This window comes from Yarrowia lipolytica, chromosome 1F (genome assembly GCF_001761485.1).
Source record: "Yarrowia lipolytica chromosome 1F, complete sequence".
Lineage (NCBI taxonomy): Eukaryota > Fungi > Ascomycota > Dipodascomycetes > Dipodascales > Yarrowia > Yarrowia lipolytica.
In genome coordinates, this window is record NC_090775.1 from 54995 (window position 1) to 78010 (window position 23016).

Here is a 23016-nt window from a genome sequence, read left to right on the forward strand (position 1 = left end):
CAGAATAAGTTGATTCGATGGTGCAACAATATCACAAGTACAGCCCACTAGTGTCTAATTGGACAAGTTTGCGAATAACAACTCCGTCGGAAGAAGTCCAGACCCAAACGAATCCCATGTGGAAGAGTTGAAGTGAATCGAATCTGACGCAAAGTGGTACGCGGAGATCCATCTGATCCAGCTGATCATTACAATGATTGTCATTGACTTGGAATTATCTTGGACTTTTCAATTCACTGGCTTATCGTGTCCCGCTGACTTCACCTGGGATCAGATTCCCAGGACGCAAGTGTTACATGGTGGCTCAGCAAAGACTGCTATAGGGGTGATTGTCTCTTGATGGGTCCGTCTTTTACGCCATCTTCTGGATCACCTGTCTGAATCTCCTGCCTCATCTTCCACAATCTAGCGATGGTCAAGAGGAAAATATCACTTGTGGGATCTATTGCCCTCGTGGTCAGGTCTGGAGCAAGCTACTGACCGGTTGCGCAGCATAGGTTCGGGAAAACGCAGAATCTCCACAGCAACGCCACGGGTGTCGATGGAGAGATAAAAATAAGATGATTGTACTCCACCGGTCGAGGGTTATGGTGTGTATTTCTTGGTATATCCGAGTTGTTTCCATAGACTCAGTATTGTTTACCCTGCGGTATGTGAAGATCCGTTGGTGTTATCAAAAAGAAGCATTGTGTGCTCTTACCTTTTCTGGAGTGGACGTTCTTGTAACTTTTCCCCATCCAGTACCTCTCACGACTACCCAAGGGAGTTTCATCGTCTGTTCACCTTTGGCACTGTCTTCTCCAAGAACTGTTCCTGTAGATACAGGTGGCACAGCCAGACTTCTACTGTGATGGAGGATCTATCTCTTTTATGAAGATGGGGTAACCGTTTTCAGGTATGAGTTCAGACTACAATAGTTTCCGTTGCTGGCATGGTCTCCAGGATGATCTCTGACGCCAGCAGACAATAAGTACCAGGAGTCGTCGGACTTTCCAGAGGCTATTGATCCCCTCAAACCCTCAAACCCTCAAACCCTCAAGCACCTCATGCTGTCGTCGATCTCGTTGTCTCTGGTCCTGCTCCAGTCCAGATCCCTCTGAAGTACGTCCTGGAGGAGTGTCAGACACGGATAGTGATGGTTTTTCCCACCGGGAGCTCCGGATAACCTCGTCTTTCGGTCTTCCACGAGATCACAGCAGTTTTAGTCGCAATGTGGAGACCTCCTCGACAAATCTCCAACAGTTTGACGCATAAGAGATCAATCGAATCTCTTGTTTGTTCCACTCTCCAAATGGATTGTCCAGAGCTATATCACCTTTGCCCCTGTACCATTGAACTGGAGACTTTCTGTATTTTTTTTCTTTTATTTCTTTTATATTTTTTTTCTTCTATTTTTTTTCTTTTATTGCCACTACTTGTAGCCATTTCTGAGGAGGCCGACTTCAGTTTATGCCTTTTAATTCTTGATGGATTTGATAATTTGGAAAAAAAAATTCTGGACTTTTAGGACCGGGATAATCCGGCCAGACTACTACAGTATTAATACATTACGCGTACCAAATGGAAGAAGAAAACACGGGTCTCCCAGAATGGTTTCTCCTACAGTATTCTCACCATACCGAACCGATCAGCTCTGCTAGATTCTGAAGAGGAAAAAAAAAGAAAAGAACAGAACAGAAAACCCCATCCCCTCCACCCATCCCCGTGAATCCCTTCTGATTCCCCACCTGCTCTCCTGACGCGCTCCTCCTCGTACGACCAACCAAAATTTCTGCTAAGTACAAGTAGTTGGTTTCTTTTTTCTGCCAAAAATCCGTAACGCCGATCACCACGCGACCGGACAATCTAAAATGCAGTTGACTATGTCAGCAGAGGAGGTCTAAGTCTGACTGTGAGACATGAGGTGAGCAACGGCGACTAGCGGGGCTTGTCAAGGGTAAAATATGGGTCAATTAGGGCCGTAGATGGACTCCGACCAACCCTACACGTAGGGCAGTACTCGTACGTTATAATACGTTAATATAATACGTTATAAGACATGGTGGAACATGTCTAAGACAGTCAGTTGATCCGTAGCTAACCCTGGCCCCAGATTCAGATTCAGAGTCGGATCTCTCCCTCTCCCTCGTACTCGGCTCTCGTATTCGCTTGGTGACATGCATAAAAAATGTACAGCTCAGCACATTGACCACAACTCCTTTCCGACCTGCGGGTCCCACAGGCCGCGGGCCAGAACAGTCTCAGAGTCTCAGAATATGTCCGGGTTAAAACTAGACCGCGTTAATGTTAGTCTTCTACCTCAACCTTTGTGGGGAAAAGACCATCCCAAGTGGGGTCGGTTGTACTACACTGTACACCATGTGCCTCCCAGCAGCACCACCAAATGATGACTGAGGCTGTAGTCATGACAAACGAAAAGTTGAGGAGCAGTGTTGCGCCGGGGAGCCGCAAATGCGGCATTTTTTTCCAGGTTTTACCCCATAATGAGTCTCACAGATGCATAGAGGGGGCTCCTCAACACATTGAGAGTATCAACGGATACAAAGCGGCACTAAGGAGGGGAATAGGAGGGTCCTGGAAGATGTGTTGACTGTTTGACAGTCTTTAGACGTCCATTAATGCTCCCGAAAGTAGCTGCTAGCCACACCGGAAAATCATTATTCCGAAAGATGCATAGACATAAAAGGAGACTAAAACAAGGTCCCTTTCTGTCAACAGACCACGGCGAGGTTCTGACATGTTTGCAACTACAAGTAGCTTGTACCTTGTACTTGTAACTTTTCTCGACTCTTTATTTCAACAATTTTATTTCAATTTTTTAAAATTTTAATTTTTTTTAAATATCAAAAAATCCAATTCCCAACCCCAAATCGAACTGAGCAAAGTTCCATGAATAAATCCGTGTCTCACTTAATAAAAAAACCACCAGCTGATCCACTATTTACACTTTCCTAGATGCAGATAGACCCTAATCCTAAACCTAGCCGCTAATACAAATTGAGATCCAACCCTAACCCATTTACTCAAATTTGAGAAATAACCTAACCACTAATCCAATTTGGATATGCAACCACAACCCACGGGTCCAAATTGGAAACAACCCTAACCTGTGACTGCAGCGATATGGTGGCATTTTTGGCCGCATTTTTGGTCTGCATTGCACTACTTGGGCTACTTCCACTAGAGTGCAGCTTGTGGAATCAAAAAATAGCTGCGTAAAAATAGCTGCGTTTTCAACCTTAACCCTGGCGAGACTCCACAACCCCAGCCCACCAGCCTAGCCCGGGGACGGTCTTCCGCTGGTAGTCTTCTTCCCCGCTGCGATCCTAAACCTAAGGTTTAGCTTTTGCTAGTTTTCCCCCGCCCTGTAATCTTATTCTTAATATGGATTGCCCTAGCCCTGTCCTTTACATACCTTTAGAAGGTTGTATTTTGGAGGGAGGAAAAAAAGAAATTCCGGCTCGAGGTGAAAGTTCGAAAAATTGAGAAACATTAAAAAAAATTAAACATAAAATATTAAATATTAAATATTAAATATTAAATAAAATACAAATGATTGATTACAGACGTTGAAACGGCGTAAACCGTGCTAAAACTATACTTTGGCACAAGTCAACGTCATGTCACGTAGAAACATGGTCGTTTGGCAGCTGTCTAACCGGCGGAGGTGGACAAGGGCAGTTTGTTTTTTGTTTTTTTTTTATAATGGAGTAGTGGATTAGTGGTAAGTAATTAGACGTGTTTATGTCACTTGGAGCTGTTGATTGTTTGTCTTTTGTTTGTCTAAATTGGTTTGGTTTCGGTTTGTTCGGTTGGTCTATGGTGGGGTTGATATCCTTTTGATGACGTCATTATCGGATTAATTATGTCCTAATGATCCGTCGGGCCGTTTGTATAGAAGGAGGGCGCTGGATTTGGCGTCTATTAGGGTCGGACTAGCGGATTTTGGAGCCAGGTTGAGACGGTAGGTGTGGTGAGAAGGTGGTGATCGAAGTGGGGGAGAAATGTGGGGATGAAAAGAGGGTTTTTTTAGTGTCCAAGGGGCGAAAAGAAGTCGAGCGGATTAATAGAAGGTAATTGGAAGGAAGGGTGTAGTGTCTGAGTTGGTTTCGTTTTGTTTTGAGTCGTTTTGAGTCGTTGAGTCGCTTGAGTTGCTTGAGTCGCTTGAGTCGCTTGAGTCGTTTTGAATCATAATTGCCGTCTTGTCTCCAATTTATGAACATGTAGTTCAATTTCATGACGGGGTTATCTGACGCTTTTGTTCTCTCTACAAGTAGCGCCCCTTTTTCCTTGTTCCGTTCCTTCTTTCTACCGCCTCTTGTTTCTCTCCCTTCTACCGCCTCTTGTCTCAGTCTCATAGTAGAGTCAATGTGGGGAAAATATACCCATAGAGTTCGAAAATGACCTGATTTCAGCTTGCAAAAGGTAGTATTCCGTGGATTAACTGGTTTTTTTTGCGGTCTAATGTTCCGAAACTTGTCCTTGTGGAGTCAGTACTCCAATCTGAGTCATCTGTGTTGAAGGGCGAGTAGCTGAGACGTCTGAGACGTTGCTGAGGACACGTGAGACGTTGCTAAAGACTTATTGATGTTTCTGGGGACTACTGACGTCTCATATCAGACGCTTATTGATCATTCATCGGATTCATCACCAGAACAAAAACTGTCATCACTTTATCGAAACTACTTTCACGGCTCCCTGCAGTGAACCAAAAGATAGAAACACTTCCCCTCTTTGGTCCTTTTATCCTGCTACATTCTTCAGCCGCTTGAATCATCTGTCAGGGGGTTTGCGGTAGTACCATGCCATCACACGTCTCGCAGTATTGCCGTCTCGTGGTATTGCCGTCTCGTAGTATTGCTCCCTGCGCTCCCAGGGAGTATCTGGGGGGGGGGGGGGCGGGGGTTCAGAAGTTGATTAAAATGACTCAAAGACGGATAATAACTGTCATTGAAAATTTGGACTTGTTCTGGGAACTATTTCAGCTTCAGAGTGGTCCACAGAGGTATACCCTAACTAGTATTTAACTATTCTCTAACTAAATACCAACTAAATTGAAACTAAATTAAAACCATGTAAAAGGCATATCTCGACATCTCTCAAAATTTAGTGCAGTAGTATTAAAGGTGTTAGATATTTCAACAGAATTGCCAAAAACATGCCATTCTAATATCCATTTTTGAACTCCTCCTAATCCCACATTCCCCTGGAGTCCGAAAAAAATAACAATGTTTTTCTCAACTAAATCTAACTACAACACACCACTCAAAAACATGTCTCCAAATCAACCCTTTTCAATTTGAGAATCAACAAAATATCTCAAGCCGTTCCTACTCCTTCTGACGCTTTGATTCATCCAATTTCTCCATTGAACAGTTGACCAGACAGCAACTTGGCCAACTTGACTAACTTGACCAGCTTGACCAGCTTGACCAGCTTGACCAGCTTAACCAGCTTAACCAGACTTGACCAGACTTGACCAAGCAGTAACTAAAGGTTCATTTCTGATATTCTGACGGGTTTCTAACCAATTTGGACAACTCTCCGATCCTCTGAAACAGACCAAGTGGTCTACGAAAGTGGTCTATACTCATGATCTACGCTCGCTACTCCTCAAGGTCAAATAACTCTCATTAAAGATCAGATCATACGCTCATGGCATTACTCTCAAAAATCAAATAACACTCGCGTAGACCACTCGCTTCGCTCATGGTCTACCACATGCAATAAATAACTAACTAGAAACATTAGGGGAATTGGAAAAATGGGCAATTTCCTCCTTACTGGGAGCCTCCTCAACCATACCCATATCATGTTCGATTCTGGGAGCCTCCTTCTTTCCAAGCAGGTAGAAAATTCGGTCGAATCCCATGTAGGGCCAGTTGAGGGGCGACTCGTCGCCGGTGTAGAGGAACAGGTCGTAGAAAAAGCCGCCGAGGGCAGCGCCGATGAAGGGCGCGATGATGGGCACCCAGAAGTAGTAGTTGCCCGTGGTCCAGACCTTGGAGCCGTAGCCGATCATTGCGGTGACCAATCGGGGGCCGAAATCACGGGCCAGGTTAATGGCATATCCGGTTTCCCATCCGAGGCATGCGCCGATGGCGAAAATGAGGAAAAAGAGGATCAGGGGTGCCAGGGGGCCGGCGGCGAGGTTCTTTTGGTCGTTGATGGCGAAAATGGCAAACTGGAGCACGGCTGAGGCAATGACCTCGGAGAAAAACTGGCCGGTGGTGCTCATAAACTCGGCGGGGTAGGTGCAGAAGATTCCGGCGGTAGAAGTGGGCAATCCGACGGTTCGAATGCCCTTGCCGCCCTCAAAAACGTCAATGGCAGACCGGTGATTTCCATAGACCAGAGCAGCTCCGGTCATACATCCCAGCAACTGGGCCACCAGATAGATGGGAAACTTGCGCCAGGGGAAACCTCGGTAGATACAGGAGCAGAGAGTCACGGCGGGGTTCAGATGGCCGCCGGAAATTCCACCAGCGGCGTAGACGCCAAACATGACTCCGAGACCCCAGCCCCAGGAAATGGACTGGTAGTCTCCGTTTTTGCCGCCGGAGAGGGTCACCTGGGCCACCACTCCGTCTCCCAGCAGAATGAGAATCAGACATCCCCAGAACTCGGCAAACGGTTCTCGGAGCTGGTGTCGGATTCGCGGCCACAGGGGGGTTTCGGGCGAGTGTACAATTGCGTCTGTCATGGAGAAGATTTGGTGATTTGGTGATTAAGTGATTTGGTGATTTGGGTGATTTGGGTGATTTGCTTGAAGACGACTTGTGAAGTTTGATGGATGTCGAATCTGGAGTCAGTGGGGTCTGGGTCTAGTCGTCGAGCTCTAGTCGTCGAATCAATCAACCACTGTGTGAGGAGTAGATGTTAGTGCTGATAATGACACCAATGACACCCGAAACCACCATTATATATATACGTCCAAAAACCGGTCCACGACCTTTTTTTCCCTTTTCCCTTTTCTCTTTTTCCTTTTTGTCCTTTTGTCCTTTTGTCCTTTTTTTTATTTTTTTCCCTGTTTGGTGCTTCTTTGGAGGAGGGGGACACCTAACTGACTGGGGTTAGACGTGGTTTAGATTTTTTTAGTCCTTGTTTTTTAATATTTTTTAGTTTTTTTATTTTAGATTTTTGTCTTTTGTCGTTTTGTGGTTTTTAGTCCGCATATACATGTTGCTGGCGTGGCAGGTTTGACAGCGTGGTTGCTGGCTGAATTTGGAGAGCGTTTTCGGCGGTTTTGGAGGTTTTTCCACGGTATTTTTCTGTCCTTTTTTTGCCTCCAGTTTTCTTCCTTTTTTCGTCTCTTTCTTTGCCTCTTTTTTTCCCTCTTTTTTCCCTCTCTCTCATCACCATCGACCGGGGCGGAGAGAAGGGCGTGCAGTTTCTATGTGAGTGTTCAAAGTCAATTTGGGTGTTGATTTGGGCAGCATTTGGGAGAATTTACAAAGAATTAAATTGAATTAATAGAATTAATAAATAACTAAATATGTTTTTTTGCTAAACAAATGATCCGAGGTTTATTCGGTTTAATCCGCGGCGGAGACAATAGAGTTTTCCGGAACAATTCGGGAAACAAGAATGGTGGTACGAGCGCGGTTCGTGCGAGGGCGATTCGCCTTCGGGTCACGTGAATCACATGATTTACGGGAGTTGATTTTCCGATTTTCCGATTTTCCCAGGCGTTTCTTGCTTGTTTTTTCCACCTCGTTTTTCCATTCTTTTCCCATTCAATTTTTCCGACAAAAAAAGACAGTCAGACGACTTGTACAAGTCTCAAATGGCGGGGGCATGCACCGTCTGCTGATACTGCTCCTGGGGAAGGTGCTGGAGCGTTCAGCCATGCATTGTGGAGCCCGCAGAACGTTTGTCTGGAGTCGAGTCTGAGTCTGAGTCTGAGTCTGAGTCTGAATTGTCTGAATCGGAGTCGAAGCGGAGTCTGAATCTGACTGAAACTGCTTGTTGTTGCTGCAGAGTGCGCCAGTGTGCGTTCAGTCCGCGCCAGTCGCCGTTCAGCCCGCATTCAGAGCCCGAAACAGACTGTGTCAACGCGACTGGCTGTGTGACGCCTACAGGGGCATTCCCCCGCACGCAAACTGGCCCATTTTTTGCTCGTCTTTGTCTGCATCGTGATCCCGTTCAATCATACCTCCAGAGCCGTTCAATGCGGTTCAATGCCGTTTGAGATACAAAGAGTGACAGAAGAGTGACAGAAGAATGACAGAAGAGTGACAGAAGAGTCAGAGAAAGGGATACTGAGAAGAGAGGAAGGGATGAGAGCAGAAAGAGATGTTCAGAGCTAGTCTTACACGGTTAGGAACACAAAATTGGAGTCTACAAGATTCTATCGATAGGAGTTCTCGTACATATTGTGCAAGTAGTACTCATAGTTACAAGTATTGTACTGTATACTGTATACCATACCGTAGAATATACTATAGACTACTTTTCGGCTGTGGCTTGCAAGTGGGGTAAAACATGAGTTGAATGCCAATCAAGTGAATGTTCGTTCTACAGACTGTACAATCCTGAAAGTCACCTGTAGCCCTGGAAACGTCATGTCGCCATTGCCTCCTCATTCGCCGATATCGCCATTCACCCCACCCCTCTCTACTCTCAACCGCTTCACCTCCTTGTCCACCATTGTCTCGTGTCGTGTCTCCCCACAGACCGTTGAACTTTGAGCCGAATGGGCAGATTTGCCTGTCGACAAATGTCCACCAGTCTCGGACGCTATTTTTTCCACTTTGCGGTGCCAAAACATAAATCTTGTCGAGACTTGCCTTGCATTGCACCGCTTGGCCACGTCCCAGAGCCGTTTTAACCCCCTTCTTTGTTTCAAACCTTATTTAAACACCTCATTCGCGAGCCCCGTTTCTTTGTCTGGCAAACGCCGCTGCTCCAGGGCTGCAGAGTCGGCCAGTGACGCGAGGAAAATGGAAGAAAGAAAAAAAAGAAAAAAAAAACATAAGAAGTCGGAGGGCAAAAAAGGGCACAAAGAGGCGAAAGAGTTTGGGTCGCGGTCGCTAATAACGCGGAAAAACCCAGCCTCCCCTCGTTGAACAAGACACGTACGAATGCCCCCGGACGCTGTACGAGTAGCCGCATATGGCCTGTTTGGAGGGAGTTTTTCCGTAAGACCGAGGCATTGAGTCGAATAAAAAAAAATTTGCCGAGACAAGGATGAGAAAGAAATGACAGGGTAGATGGAATAGACAAGAGAGTGATGATGATGTTGGGTGATATCAGGTTGTTGATTCTTTCAGCCCCCGCTAGCATTTTCCACGGCACTCATGTAAGTAACAATCGTACAGTACGATACATTCTCCTACTCTTTCTTATTTTATTTTTTTTCTTTCTTTTTTTTTCTTTCTTTTTTTTTTCTTATTTTCCTGTTTTTTCTCTTTTTTTTCCCTCTTTTTTTACCCTCTTTTTTACCCTCTTACCCTCTTTTACCTCTGTTAGCCGCTAAAGCTTAGGAAAAACTCATGTGGGGATCCCCATCATCTGGGGTCTCGAGCGGGGCAAAAAATGGAGGGGAAATCAGACGGGATATCTGCAGCCAATCAGAAGGCAATCCAGCGCTTTTTTGGGCCAGGCGCCAAGCGCCCCGGAGACCGGGTTCTGTGTGTTTCGCCGTTTTCTTATTTCTTTTGGACCCCATTTTTTTTGGGCCCCATTTTTCGGAGCTGGACCCAAAAATTAATCCGTGCCATTTTTCTGTTAGGGTTGGACAAAAATAAAAATGCATATGGGACTGGCCCACTGCGTCATTGTGCGTGGGAAAACAAGCGGTTATAACTTTTGATACAGAGGTCGTGGAGAAATAGTGATGGTGTAAGCTTGATTGTCGCGTCGGGAACTTGCCATTGATACCACCAACGCCCCAATTCGACCTGTTTTGGCGCCGCAATTTGCAGCAATTTGCAGTCGAAAAACCGCCAGTCTAAGACCACAGATAAAAAGAATGCGCTAAAAAGGTAGGCGACAGCAACGTTGCGAGGGGCAGCCGCCGGCCGACAGCGAGCAAATGAGGGAATCAGTGCAGAAGGATGGATTGAATTGGATTGAATCGAATGATTGGATTTATTGGATTTGTTGTTGATTAATTGATTGAGTCGGAACTTTTGCGTCTGTGTAACTCTCGACCGGGTCTCCACCATCACCGAAGTGAACCAAGTCTGGGGTCCCTCCTCTCCTTCTCATCTCCTTCCTCCTCCCCCTCCTCCTCCTTCTCTAGACCCCCACAACCCCTCTTTTTTCACTTCTTTTACCTCTTTTACCTCTTTTACGTCACTTGCTAAACCTTCTTGGGTGTTTGTGTGACTTTGGTTTTGTGTCTCTTTCTGTGGTGTGGTGTGGTGGTCTGTTTGTGTTTGTGTGCCCCCAGAGTCCCAACTATATATATACCGGTCTCCCCGGCACCACGGGACTTTCTTCTTCCCTCCACACCCTACTTTAAAACCCACCACAAGACCCACCACAAACCCCACAACATGTCTTCCTACGTAGGAGCTCTCGACCAGGGTACCACCTCCACCCGTTTCATTCTCTTTTCGCCTGACGGCAAGCCCGTGGCATCCCACCAGATCGAATTCACCCAGATCTACCCCCACCCCGGATGGGTGGAGCACGACCCCGAGGAGCTCGTGAGCTCGTGTCTGGAGTGCATGTCGTCGGTGGCCAAGGAAATGCGAACCCAGGGCATCAAGGTGGCCGACGTGAAGGCGATCGGAATCACCAACCAGCGAGAAACCACCGTGCTTTGGGACATTGAGACCGGCCAGCCCCTGTACAACGCCATTGTGTGGTCCGACGCCCGAACCGGCGACACCGTCAAGAAGCTCGAGGCCCAGCCCGGCGCTGACGAAATCCCCAAGCTCTGTGGCCTGCCCCTGTCCACCTACTTTGCCGGAGTCAAGGTCCGATGGATCCTGGATAACGTCAAGGAGGCCCGAGAGTGCTACGATCGAGGCAAGCTGGCCTTCTCCACCATCGACTCGTGGCTGCTCTACAACCTCACGGGCGGCCTCAACGGCGGCGCCCACATCACCGACACCTCCAACGCCTCCCGGTCCATGTTCATGAACATTGAGACCCTCAAGTACGACGAGAAGCTCATCAAGTTCTTTGGCGTCGAGAAGCTCATTCTCCCCAAGATTGTCTCGTCCGCCGAGGTCTACGGCCGAATCGGAACCGGCCCCTTCGCCAACATCCCCCTGGCCGGCTGTCTCGGTGACCAGTCCGCCGCCCTCGTCGGCCAGAAGGCCTTTGAGCCCGGCCAGGCCAAGAACACATATGGAACCGGCTGCTTCCTGCTCTACAACGCCGGCGAGAAGCCCATCATCTCCAACAACGGCCTGCTGACCACCGTCGGCTACCACTTCAAGGGCCAGAAGCCCGTCTACGCTCTGGAGGGCTCCATCTCCGTCGCCGGCTCGTGCATCAAGTGGCTGCGAGACAACATTGGTCTCATTGAGTCTTCCGAGCAGATTGGAGAGCTTGCCTCCCAGGTCGACGACTCTGCCGGCGTGGTGTTTGTCACCGCTCTGTCCGGCCTGTTTGCCCCCTACTGGCGAACCGACGCCCGAGGCACCATTCTGGGTCTCACTCAGTTCACCACCAAGGCCCACATTTGCCGAGCCGCCCTGGAGGCTACTTGTTTCCAGACCCGGGCCATTCTCGACGCCATGGCCAAGGACTCTGGTAAGCCCTTCACCAAGCTGCGAGTCGACGGAGGAATGACCAACTCGGACATTGCTATGCAGATCCAGGCCGACATTCTTGGCATTGAGGTCGAGCGACCCGCCATGCGAGAGACCACCGCTCTGGGTGCCGCCATTGCTGCCGGCTTTGCCGTTGGCGTGTGGAAGTCCATTGAGGATCTTAAGGACATCAACACCGAGGGCATGACCGAGTTTGCTTCCAAGACCAACGAGGAGGAGCGGGCCGCCATGATGAAGCAGTGGAACCGGGGCATTGAGCGAGCTGTTGGCTGGCTTGAGTAAGCGCGCACCTGATGACGACGAAGATCATGATTGCGCGTGACACTGGACAAACTATGTGCTTTTTTTCCCGGCACTGACGACACACTATTGACTAGGATGTAATGATAACGAATTGCCTGGCGACAGCCGGGTGTATGTATGAGTGAACAATGTGACCTGGTACAGTACATATTGTACTGTAAAAACCGGTATTACTTGTAGTACATGTACCGTACGAGAATCGTAGCGTGTCGCGTATAGCGCGTGTGGCTAGAGTTTTTTTACCTTAACTAAATGCTACGTGTCTTGTATGAGCGGCGTTCTGAAATGTACGCGTATGTCATATTTTGGGGTATTGGAAGGGGTAATATAGAGGCGGGGGAAAGTGTTTGGAAATGTTCACGTGAGTGTTCCGAGTACGACTGTGTTTTTATTTGTTTTCTGGCAGTGTTATTGGGGAGATTGGTGGTGGCATATCTGCATGTTGAAGGTATCCAGTTAGGTCCAGTAGGTGGTATATATGTGTGTAATTGTACGGTTTAGCAGCGAGAGAAGATGATGGATATATGAAACAGGCGATTTGGAAAATAATGCACTTTTTCAGGTTTCGATCTGGATTCTGGATCTCGAGATATGTTGGGTTTAGAATGTGGTCCTACTACTGATGACATAGGATGGAACTGTGAAAAGTACAGCACTGTACTGATATTGGAAGACCCAGAAGTGGACCTGTATATTTCTGACACGTTTCTGAGTACATCTGTGTATTTATTTTTCCATTTTACTATCCAGGACGTTTTTAGACGGGTATTTTGTTTTGGGAAAAAGTTGGGTAGAAATGTTAACTAAGGGATTTGCGTTTAAAGTAAATACAAACAATATGCCCAAGTAATTTTACTTGTGTGATAATTGAGAACTGAGATGGCTCGCAATTTTGTGTAAATTAATTGGCTAAATTTTGGCCCCGTGTAATACCTCAGAGATTATCCATCTTTTGGTTCGAATTTCAACTCTATTGGTTCTCTGCAAAGACCAATAGGGTCCCCCTGGATGTTCCATCCAACTAAACTTCAACTAATGTTAACTAACTAACTAAAATTCTCTAAATAAGTGAATATCAAATATTCTCAGCTCAAGGGGCCCTTCTCAATCACTGACAACTACTTGTAGCATTATCAGCCGATCTCAGTATAACAAGTTTGATTGTCTCACACCGTCATTTCTGGAGCCACACCATCCGTCTAGCTCGAACTATACTGTCGTCTACCCCAGTCCACTAGCTCTACGTTTAGCGGGGAACAAAAACAAATTGAGACAGTCTCGTGCTAGCATCAATTAAGTGGGCGTTAGTTGGAGACTATTACTGATGATGACGAGCGGATTACGAGGTAACAGGGGTAGTCTCAAGTCTACCACAGGTACGCTGTATATTGGTGGTTTGAGATACAGCATTAGACCGGCAGAAAAAGACCGATAATAAAGGTGTGGGGTATCTGGAAGCTTTCGGAGCTAGATTCGAGACTACTGAAGAGGAGGGGGAAGAACTTCTGGCTTGTCTGGAACACTTAACTTGCTGTTTTTGTGTGCATGACCATTGTTGTCTTACTTGTAACACATGCACATAAAACTGCACACAAAAATGCTATAGAGCTGCTTAAGAAGTCCTTGTTTCTGGCAGTTGACGCAAAACAGAAGCAAAATATCAGCCCAGAAGTCTCCGTCTCAATTTGGAAGTCTGAGGTTTGGCTCCTGTGCGTGTTATACAGTGTTGATGAATGCGGTAGTCTATATGATAATGATGTCGAATTAACTCGTCCTAAGAACTAGTCATGAATTATTAGACTTGCCAAATATACTAAATGGACCATTCTAAATCCACCAATGTTGTTAGAATTTCAATACGAGCTTTATTTGCCGCTCTATCCACAATTCCAAGTCGCTGCAGTATGATACCTTTACATGGGGTTCTTTGTTTCGGCCAAGAGCCCCCTCAAATGTATTCCAAACCCCTTTGATCCTTTCAATTATGGAGTTTCAAACCGGAATCAAATTTCGGCTTCTCAATTGCTGCCCTGGTTCACATTCTATAGCCACATTCGCATATGTTCATACATGCACCAATAACTTGCATCTGAAGTCCGCTAAAAAGACAGCTATCAACTCAGGAGGTTTTCTGGGGTACTATTCAGGCTCGAAAATACCCCATTGTTAACTTCTGATCCTTCTAGCTACTGTATTCGAGCTACAAAAGACGATATTGTAACCACCAGCCACCTTGCAAAACCATACATATATCTTCGGCACGACATACCAGGGTTGATTTTTCCCGCAGAGTCTCCAAATTTAATACCCCACAACCCCGCACGCACCGCATGCTCCAGCGTATAGTTTTCTCTCGTTATTGCTTGGCATTTCTGTAGAAACGAGACGTGCTTAGCTCACCGTCAGTCAGCATGCCAAGTGCGTCCCCAGATTCAATTCAACCGGCTCAAAAACGAGTATTTTTCGGCACTTTGTTCAGAAATCGGATAATGCAGACACGCTAGTTCAGAATCTGCTCTTGCTTTCGTCCTACCTCCAATATTCATGATTCTTTGCCCATTTTGATTTCCCTCCGGATTTTCTTTCCTCTTTAATCCGCCGACATTGAGCGCAAAACACGTGATCCCAAGCTTTATCCGACAGACCGACGGCTCCGGAATGATCCGAATCCTGCATATCCCTCCCTGTCGTCGTCGCACAGTCGTTTGTTTTTTTCAGACCCACCTCCTTTATTTTCCGAGGCCTGCAACATTCCATTAGCCACATGCAATATATATGCACGAATATGCACAAGGGCGTGTATATGTATGCAACGTGCAACGTATACATGCATCTCTAACCCATATGCAAGCACATGCGGACCACAAGCAACAACATGCAACTGCTAGCTATTCTTAGCAAAAACCGATCCAAGGGCGGAAAATTCTTTACACTAGTCCTGCAACATGTACAGACGCGTGTCGACGGATAATTGGAGGTCCCGGAGGGCTACAAGTAGGGTAGGGTTAGGTGATCGGAGGGATCGGAGGGAGATATTTTCGGGTAACCGGACCGAGGCTCCATGTAGGGCTGAACAGATTTGATCCGAAAGACTCCGACAACCTCCGACCGCACTGCTAGGACTGGCTAGTGATAAGAAGGGTTAGGGGGGGCAGGGGTGGTTGTCACGTGACGCAAAAAGTTGCTCCGAATCATTCCCGAGGTGGAATGAACGCTGAGGTGGTGTAAGGAGAAGAGAGAGGGTATTTATTGGGGGAGTCGATTCTGGAGCCCTTGTTATGGCGGATCTTTTTCCAACAAAAGCCATTTATTATGATATGAGGAATTTAGTAGGGTAGTTCTTTTTTAATACTGGCTGAAAAACTCCAATTTTTGAATAAATGGTAAATCAGCTAGAAGTAGGGATCTTTGGGGGGGGTTCAGTTAGTGGTCTGATAGGGGAGGATAAACTAAAATGGTATGGAAAGGGTAGAGATAATTTATTATCTTTCTGGTTTGAATATATACCTGTTCTGAGCAGTATTGAATGGTCTTGAAGAATCTCTGTTTTCCAGAACATCTCTAAACGAGCTATCTTGACGCAATATTACTCATAATTGTCTGAAAATAAAACCGTAGCATTTCTGGAGCAGCAATAATCATTTTCTGAAATACTCAGGATCTCTAGTTCATTATTGCGTCTCTGGAATGGAGTCATGTATGTAAGCTATGATTTTTTAATAATTCAGTGCGCCGTATAAATTGTCAGATTTGGGGACATCAAATGTTCTGGAGTTGAATAATTCCATCTCTACAGCTTCTACTTGTAGTAGCTTTAGACACCAGTTCTGTTCCCTTGTGTATATCTACATCCTGACTGTAGAGCTATGCATATATCTACTCACAAAAATGGACGTAGAATGATGGGAAAAAGATACGACTTAGATTGTAGTTGATAGAAAGATTCAAAAAGGTCTAATTTATCATTTGCTGAAGTCCATATCGTTTTCCTAACTTACAGTACATACTTGTAGATCAAATTACAGATGTTAGTAAAATTGCAAGTTTCTTAGCTGCGTAGAGTACAACTGTAGTATCTCCGTTAAAGCGACATTGACTAAGAAGAGAACAATATTCTGCTCATAATTTCCATCCAAATAAATCACAATTGGACACTTGTCACTCAGATAAAAATTGAATGAGTTGTAGAGTCATTAACAGTCGATATCCATAGTGGCTGTTTTGGAAGTCATTAAGATATTTCTTGGAGACATTTCTTGGAGATATTTCTTGGAGACATTTCTTGAAGATATGTTTGTAGAAACTACTTGTGCCATGTTTTCTATTCCACAACTTTCCAATGAGATATATTTAAATCTTGTGGATATTCGTCATCATGAATTGGAGCCGTCAAACCAATGGGCTGTTTGGGCTGAAACCACCAAGCGGCTTCTTTCGACTTCTCGAAACTACGTCTTCCACGAGACTTTGAAGATAGGGAGAGGTACTGTCTAGTTGACTCCAGTGTAGGCCTCCTACACTACTCCATCTCTCCTTCAGACTCGACCAGCTGCATCTCGCGACTGAGCTCGGAGGCTCTAACCTCACAAAATCGACCAATGGCTTCTCAAAAGCTCAGAGGACTCAATTTAGTGGGCCTGGAGATCTACCACGACATCTCCTCCTTGTTCGAAATCGACAGTCATCTCTGAGGAGGCCAGAGAAGGAGCAATCCGACTCTTCACTCGAGAGATTTTGAAACTTCAGCCCAAGTACCACACCATCGTAATTTACTTAATAAGCCCTGCGCTTTATTGTACATTTGTCTATTATCACGTCTACCCATCGTTAATTCCATCGAGTATCTGTGGCAGTTCTACGAGGTTGCTGTACAGTCCTATAGCTCTTGGTCCAGGGTGCGTTCAGGTTGGTCTGGCCAGATCGGTCTGATCAGATTTGGTTAAGAATCTGATAGCAGATTCGTCATGACTACCGATAATCTGATGACGAAAGCTGACAGAGGTGAACTCGAAAGGTGCCATCGATAGGGGAACTCTTTGTCATTCAGCACGGAAGGAACCAGGCGCAGGCAGTTGATAACAGCGACTTTTTTTCAGTGATAATATCTTCTTGTGAGATTGTCTTCTGAACTGCATCTCAAGAAGTTCTACTTGAAGACGTCAAAGGACCACGTTATTATCGGTTCAAAAAGCTTTGATACCAACTGTTCCGACACGACACTGTTATTTTTTATAAAATATGTCCACAGTCAATCATATCACTATCAGCGATACGCTGAGGGCAGATGACACAAGTTTCCGGCTTTTCAGAGCCAGGTTACACTAGGCATATCCAAATTACCCCATCAACTTTCCGTCCAGCCCAGTCCATATCCAGGACGAGATACGGGCTCGCGATGAGACCATAGCGTTACAGAAACATCCCGACAGACCCAGACAGACCCATACTCCAGTCCGTGATCTCATATCGGCACTACTGTTTATGCACAGATTCTATCTGATCTTCTCTACGACCTCTTCTCGACATTCTAATTCATCCCAGTCCACCTGCCACGGCAAGAGTAAGTATGGGGACCAATGTCGGCGATGGTGATAATTTTTTCCCACATTTAGCTGTCTCCAGGTCTAGCGACACCGATCAAGATTCTCCTGGGAGTGCAACAATGATTCCCCAGGGGTCCAGACACAGTTTTGACGAGAGGAGAGTGCTGAGAAGATATACTGATGGGAACTCGAGAATCAGATAGCCAAGATAAAAGGCTGTTCCAGACCACGCAAAATCGTCTCCCTCCATCTTCAGGTCCTCTCCAAGCCCCATCACTGCAGCTGTACTGTTGGTGCTCTTGTCTAGGTACTGAATCGCATACACCAGCATCAAAAGGGAACAGAGTGAAAAGATCAGTTTTGCTCAAAATCCTTTGATCAGTGTCCCGATCAATTTCACCGTTGACTCCGATGATTCCGGGAGTTTCAGTTTTGCTTTCGGAATCTGCAAACGCCGAAACGTTTTCGATAGTACCGGCGTTGGAAACAGAAGTAGGGAAACCGGGGACTTGATCGGACGAATATTCTGGAACGGCTTTGAATGACTTCGGCTTTGAATGATTTCGGCTTTGAATGCCATGTTGTACTGAAATTGGATAAGTGTCTAAGATCAGTAGCGCACCGTTCTATATAGGAATATTTATGTATACGAGGGATGGGGAGCCATACACTCATGTATTTATTTGGCTACTTTTGTAGCGTACAGTAGCTAGGCGTGGTTGCTAGTCCCCAACTAGTCCACTTCTCATTAAAGCGACTGTGTAGACAAGCAACATGAATGGGGGGTGGGGGGTAACTGAATGACTTGGTAACTGAAAGAAAAACATCAACGGAAACTGGGTACACAAATATCAAACAAGAAATCAACTCCAGATCCCCCGGAGCTGCTGGACATGTCATTTCATCCCAACAGAACCTACCAGTGTCTCACCACCTTCTCCACAGAATGTGGGAGTATATATATACAAGTACGAATGAATTACAGACTTGTACTGTACTGTATCAGCTGTACTGTACTGAAAAAGTTCGCAATGAGATATTTAATCTGTTATTGGAACTCCAGAACACTCAATATGACATTAGATACCAAATAGATCAGGAGAAGGGAAATCATGGCTAAACATGTTTGGATGATTGGATACGCAAAACTGCAGTAACCAGAGAAAGCCCGGAAATTGCCAAAGTTGGCTGGTCGAGTACCAGAAGCGGTTTGTGTCTTAAAGAGCTTTCACTGACTCGAATCCTGCTCATCCAAGACAAGTTCAGCCCGAGAGGTTCTTGTTGGGTATCGTGATAGGCAAATTGAGCGTGAGAATAGCGCCATCTCAGTCGTATATTCCGATATGGAATCTGCTGGGCTTATTTACCTTTAATCAAGGCATTCCCCTCTACCTCAGATCCTTCCGTTTATTCCTACAACATGTATGGTATCTGGGATACTTCCGCGCATCTCACTAACCGGATCATCATCCAAGGCAAGTCCAGTTCTTGGCCAAAGCGAGTGGAGACTTTCCATCTCAGTGGAGGAGTCTGGACTGAGTCGAGTCATATATTGTGATGATGATCCTGTCTACAGTACATACAGTGGTGGCACATATTACCGTTTCTTCTGGCTTGGATATTAGTTATTACTGGTGATTCTACCACAGGGACTATCCCGTTGTTGTTGGCTGTTGGTGGAGTTGTAGCAACAAGAATGGTAGTCTGGAGGCTAAAGAGAAAAAGGAGGAGGAGGAGTAGTCTGGAGGCTAAGGAGAAAGAGGAGGAGGAGGAGGAGATGCCATTGTTCCTTGTCTCTGGCGGTGATACCGGTGTTCTCAGACCGACCAGTAGCCTTTTATTGTAGCCTTTGTGACAGTGACAGAATAGGCCCTCTTGCGATTAATGAGGAAAATATCTCCTGTCACCCTGGCTGGATTCGTTGTCTGCACCAAAATCCAGATTTTCCCCGTCAATAGTGGACTCCCTGTGATCTTAACACACAGTTTCCATGGTCTAAATTTACTTGACATTTTGTTAAGGTAAAAGTGGACTGAGGGTTCTTATCGGATGTTTGAGAGAATCAGAACAGGGAAGTTTTATAAAGGTTAGAAAAACCTGTTAGAGAAAGCATTTTATTTTGATTTCAACTATCAAATTCCATCTTTTTCATACAAAACTCCTTGTTTTGTCACTGAAAAGATATTTGAATTTACTTCAGTTTAGTTGGGTATGGGGAATAAAAAAAAGAGAATGAAAAAATGGACAAATGAACAAATGAAAAAATGAAAAAATGAAAAAATGAAAAAAAGTCCATTTATCCAACTCCTCAAACCTCAGACCTCGGAAACGATTGGAGAACCATCAAAGAGAGCAACTTTTCCAGATAGATTGGGTCTGATTGGGTCTGAGGTCATTCTGGCTCTCTCCTCAGACAAACATTCCCACATGATCGGCTGGAGAATGTTGTCAGCTTCCTAGACAACAGTCTTCTTATACTCCCTATATCCATTGCGGTCAGGTAACGAAGAACTGATAACCGCCAAAAGCCGAGGTAGTCGCTTATTTCCGCCGTATTCGCTACCACCGTATTCGCTAAATAAAAGGAAAGAATGTTCAGCTTTCACGTGACCGGATTCGACGATTTCAGAACATCCACGTGACTCCATCAACCACTCGAACCTCATGGCAAAACGAACAAAGACAAAAAATCTCTTGTCACATGACTTGTAGTCTCCAGAGTCGAGAGAATGGTGGTTATAATTCACGCAACCACTCCCGAGACAACCCACATGACAACCCACGTGATAACCCACGTGATAACCCACGTGATAACCCATGGGACAACCCACATGACCTCTCCCATCCCTCTTTTCAATCGTCCATGCTTTCTTATTCTAGTGACTTTTTTGACTCCCTGTGATGTCCATGTCTGTAGTCTTGGGCGTTTGATTCCGCTTAGTGGCAACTATTCCCGTCTAAAATCTTTCTCCAACCATTCTCTTAAATTTGAGCGTTCAACAACTGCCAAAATCGCTCTTTATACCACTCTGGAGCTCTCTTCATAGTATACTGTAACTTCTAGGGCCTTGTAAAACCGTTCAAAACCACTTCATCTTTCCTCTGAGCACCTCCCGCCCACTGTTGGCTCAAAAATGGCCCTCCATCTCCCCAATTGTTGTCATATTCACCTTCATCTCCCCAATTGCCGTATTCACCTCTTCCGTGGAATTCCTCTTACCTACCTCCAAGGGCCACCGAGATCTCATCGCCTATAAGGCCCCAACAGTGAAACCCCCAAGGCACCACCGAAGGAAGGAGGATTGAAGACTGAATCAAAATTACAGCCTATGTGGCTGGTTGTTCCACCTGGGTTATTTGAGCAATGTACTTACCCCCTCTATCCCTTGTCAATCACGTTTATTCGGGGCAGCGGCGGCTCTCTCCACACCCGCCGGCCACCATAGTAAAACAGCACAAGAGTGCTGACGACCAACAGATTACTGGCCTGACGCTTGAAAATACCGAATAAATGGACTTGTATCTTAGTATTCACCTTTTTGCGTTCGAAAAAATCCATTCTGAACGTTTTCCCCGGGGACCATCCCCCAAAGAACACCGTGACTTGCTACTTTTACACCGGAAATAACACATTAGAACCCCCCAGAAAGCGTGCAGAGCCTCTTGTGTATGGAGGTCACGTGATATCCATACACCACCAGACCAAACAAAATTACTCTCTGTCACCCGTCGATCCACCACTGCCATGTACAGTAGTATGTACCACACACTACGAATCTGGCACCACCAGATGAAAATTTCAAAAATAACCAAAACAAGGCAAAATTTCGTACACACGGTAAATCATATCCGCTGGATCTTGTTATGCTTTCACGTTCCGTGTAAAGTGTCCCCATCGGCCAGTATTTCCATCTCCTGGTTGACACGATCTCGGCGCAAATTAAGGTGGAGAGTTTGACTTGGTCACGTGATTTAATTGAACTTTATCTGTATGGATACTGGCAAGTCTCACTCGGACATTCTACTGGATTCCACGTTGTCCCAATTAGTCTCTTCGTGGTGTCAATGGAATCGTCCAGATCTCCTGATTCTGTCGGTATGGCTTTTATTCCTGTTTTTCTCTTTTCCCCACGTTTGGCGTGACACTGAACCATTGATTCCGTCCCCCCATCCCCCGCCTTTCACGTGACCAGGAAGGTTGAATATCTCTCAGTCTGTCGCTTGTATTCCCGTTTGGTGCCTCTTGTTCATTGTACCAATGTAAGTATTGTCCTCGTCTCCATACTGTGCGTTGGCTATGACACCCCAGATTAGGGAGTGTAGTAGCTACCACTACAACACCGAGATTATAAACAGTACTTGTACCTGTAGTAATTAAAAGTACAGTACGCTCTTTGGACACCATTCGGACACAAGGAAACCACATTCATGTAATGAACAAACTCCCTACAGCACTTTTCCCCCTTATCTCGATGACGCCTGTGGTATATGTACAGTACAGTGTGTACTGCACACATGCACCATACATGCAAACGCACCATACATGCAAATGCACCATACATGCACTACACATGCACGCTACATGCACTTACACCATGCAGCTTGCTACGCCAACACCACACATGAGTCATGTAGCTAAGGTCGTACCGGTCACGCGAACACTCCTAGGGCGTAGCAACGAGACTACTTGTAGTTTCTCTCTGAGGTTCAATTTCCTTTTTAGATGATTTTACGATTTTTGGCCAATTTTCCTGTGGTTAGATTCGATCCAAATGCACGATAATAGCAGTAATTATGGTGATTTTCACAGAAAAATCTAATTCAATTCAAACGCCGAGCCAACACAGTGTGAGACATGGCATGGACAAGGAGAAGCGAAGGGCTGTGTGCGATCGACAGCGGTCTCCACATTTCCTGAGTTATTTAGCAAGTCATGTGATCCGAGGGGGACCTGACAAGATCAATGCCACTGTAGAGACCGCAACACCAACAGTGCAGTGCGGTGACGCCGCCATTACCAGTGTTGCGACCACGACATGAGCCGGGTGGTGGCGACAAGGACCTTGTGATTGCCATGGCGTATGTAGTGTGGTCACCACCCTGCTCATGTGGTCACCACATGGCTCGTGCAACATGTGATGGTCACGTTCCATACGAGTACACCGGTAGCCCGATCGAGATCACAATACCTGTCTCAGAGCTATTTTCTTAGATTTGTTTCTATGGCTCCAAAAACCTGAGGGGTTTGAAAGTAATGGAAAAGATGAGAAAATACGTATCAATTTGAATAAATTGGATGGGGCCCCCGGATCGACAGGAATCGATTCTGCCAGGTCCAAACGTAGTGATATGCGTGCAGCAAGCATCGGAATGTACATATTATCGGTATCATTTGGCGATATGAATCGGGGCGTATTTGTAGCAAGAAAAGGGATGCG

The 23016-nt window shown here is 45.9% G+C and overlaps 3 protein-coding genes across 3 annotated transcripts; 1 reads left to right on the forward strand and 2 right to left on the reverse strand.

The window, feature by feature from the left end:
- Positions 1-5734: 5734 nt before the first annotated feature.
- YALI1_F00616g (uncharacterized protein) lies at positions 5735-6703 on the reverse strand (the record flags this gene model as incomplete). The annotated part of the gene is made up of 1 exon (XM_504820.3): positions 5735-6703. The coding sequence occupies one exon, from the start codon at positions 6701-6703 to the stop codon at positions 5735-5737; it is 969 nt and encodes a 322-aa protein (XP_504820.3).
- A 3799-nt stretch (positions 6704-10502) lies between these two features.
- YALI1_F00654g (uncharacterized protein) lies at positions 10503-12014 on the forward strand (the record flags this gene model as incomplete). Its single annotated transcript, XM_504821.3, has 1 exon — positions 10503-12014. The coding sequence occupies one exon, from the start codon at positions 10503-10505 to the stop codon at positions 12012-12014; it is 1512 nt and encodes a 503-aa protein (XP_504821.3).
- Positions 12015-17672: 5658 nt separating this feature from the next.
- On the reverse strand, positions 17673-18158 carry YALI1_F00728g (uncharacterized protein; the record flags this gene model as incomplete). The annotated part of the gene is made up of 3 exons (XM_068283207.1): positions 17673-17860; positions 17979-18086; positions 18125-18158. The coding sequence occupies 3 exons, from the start codon at positions 18156-18158 to the stop codon at positions 17673-17675; spliced, it is 330 nt and encodes a 109-aa protein (XP_068139308.1).
- Between the last annotated feature and the right edge of the window lie 4858 nt (positions 18159-23016).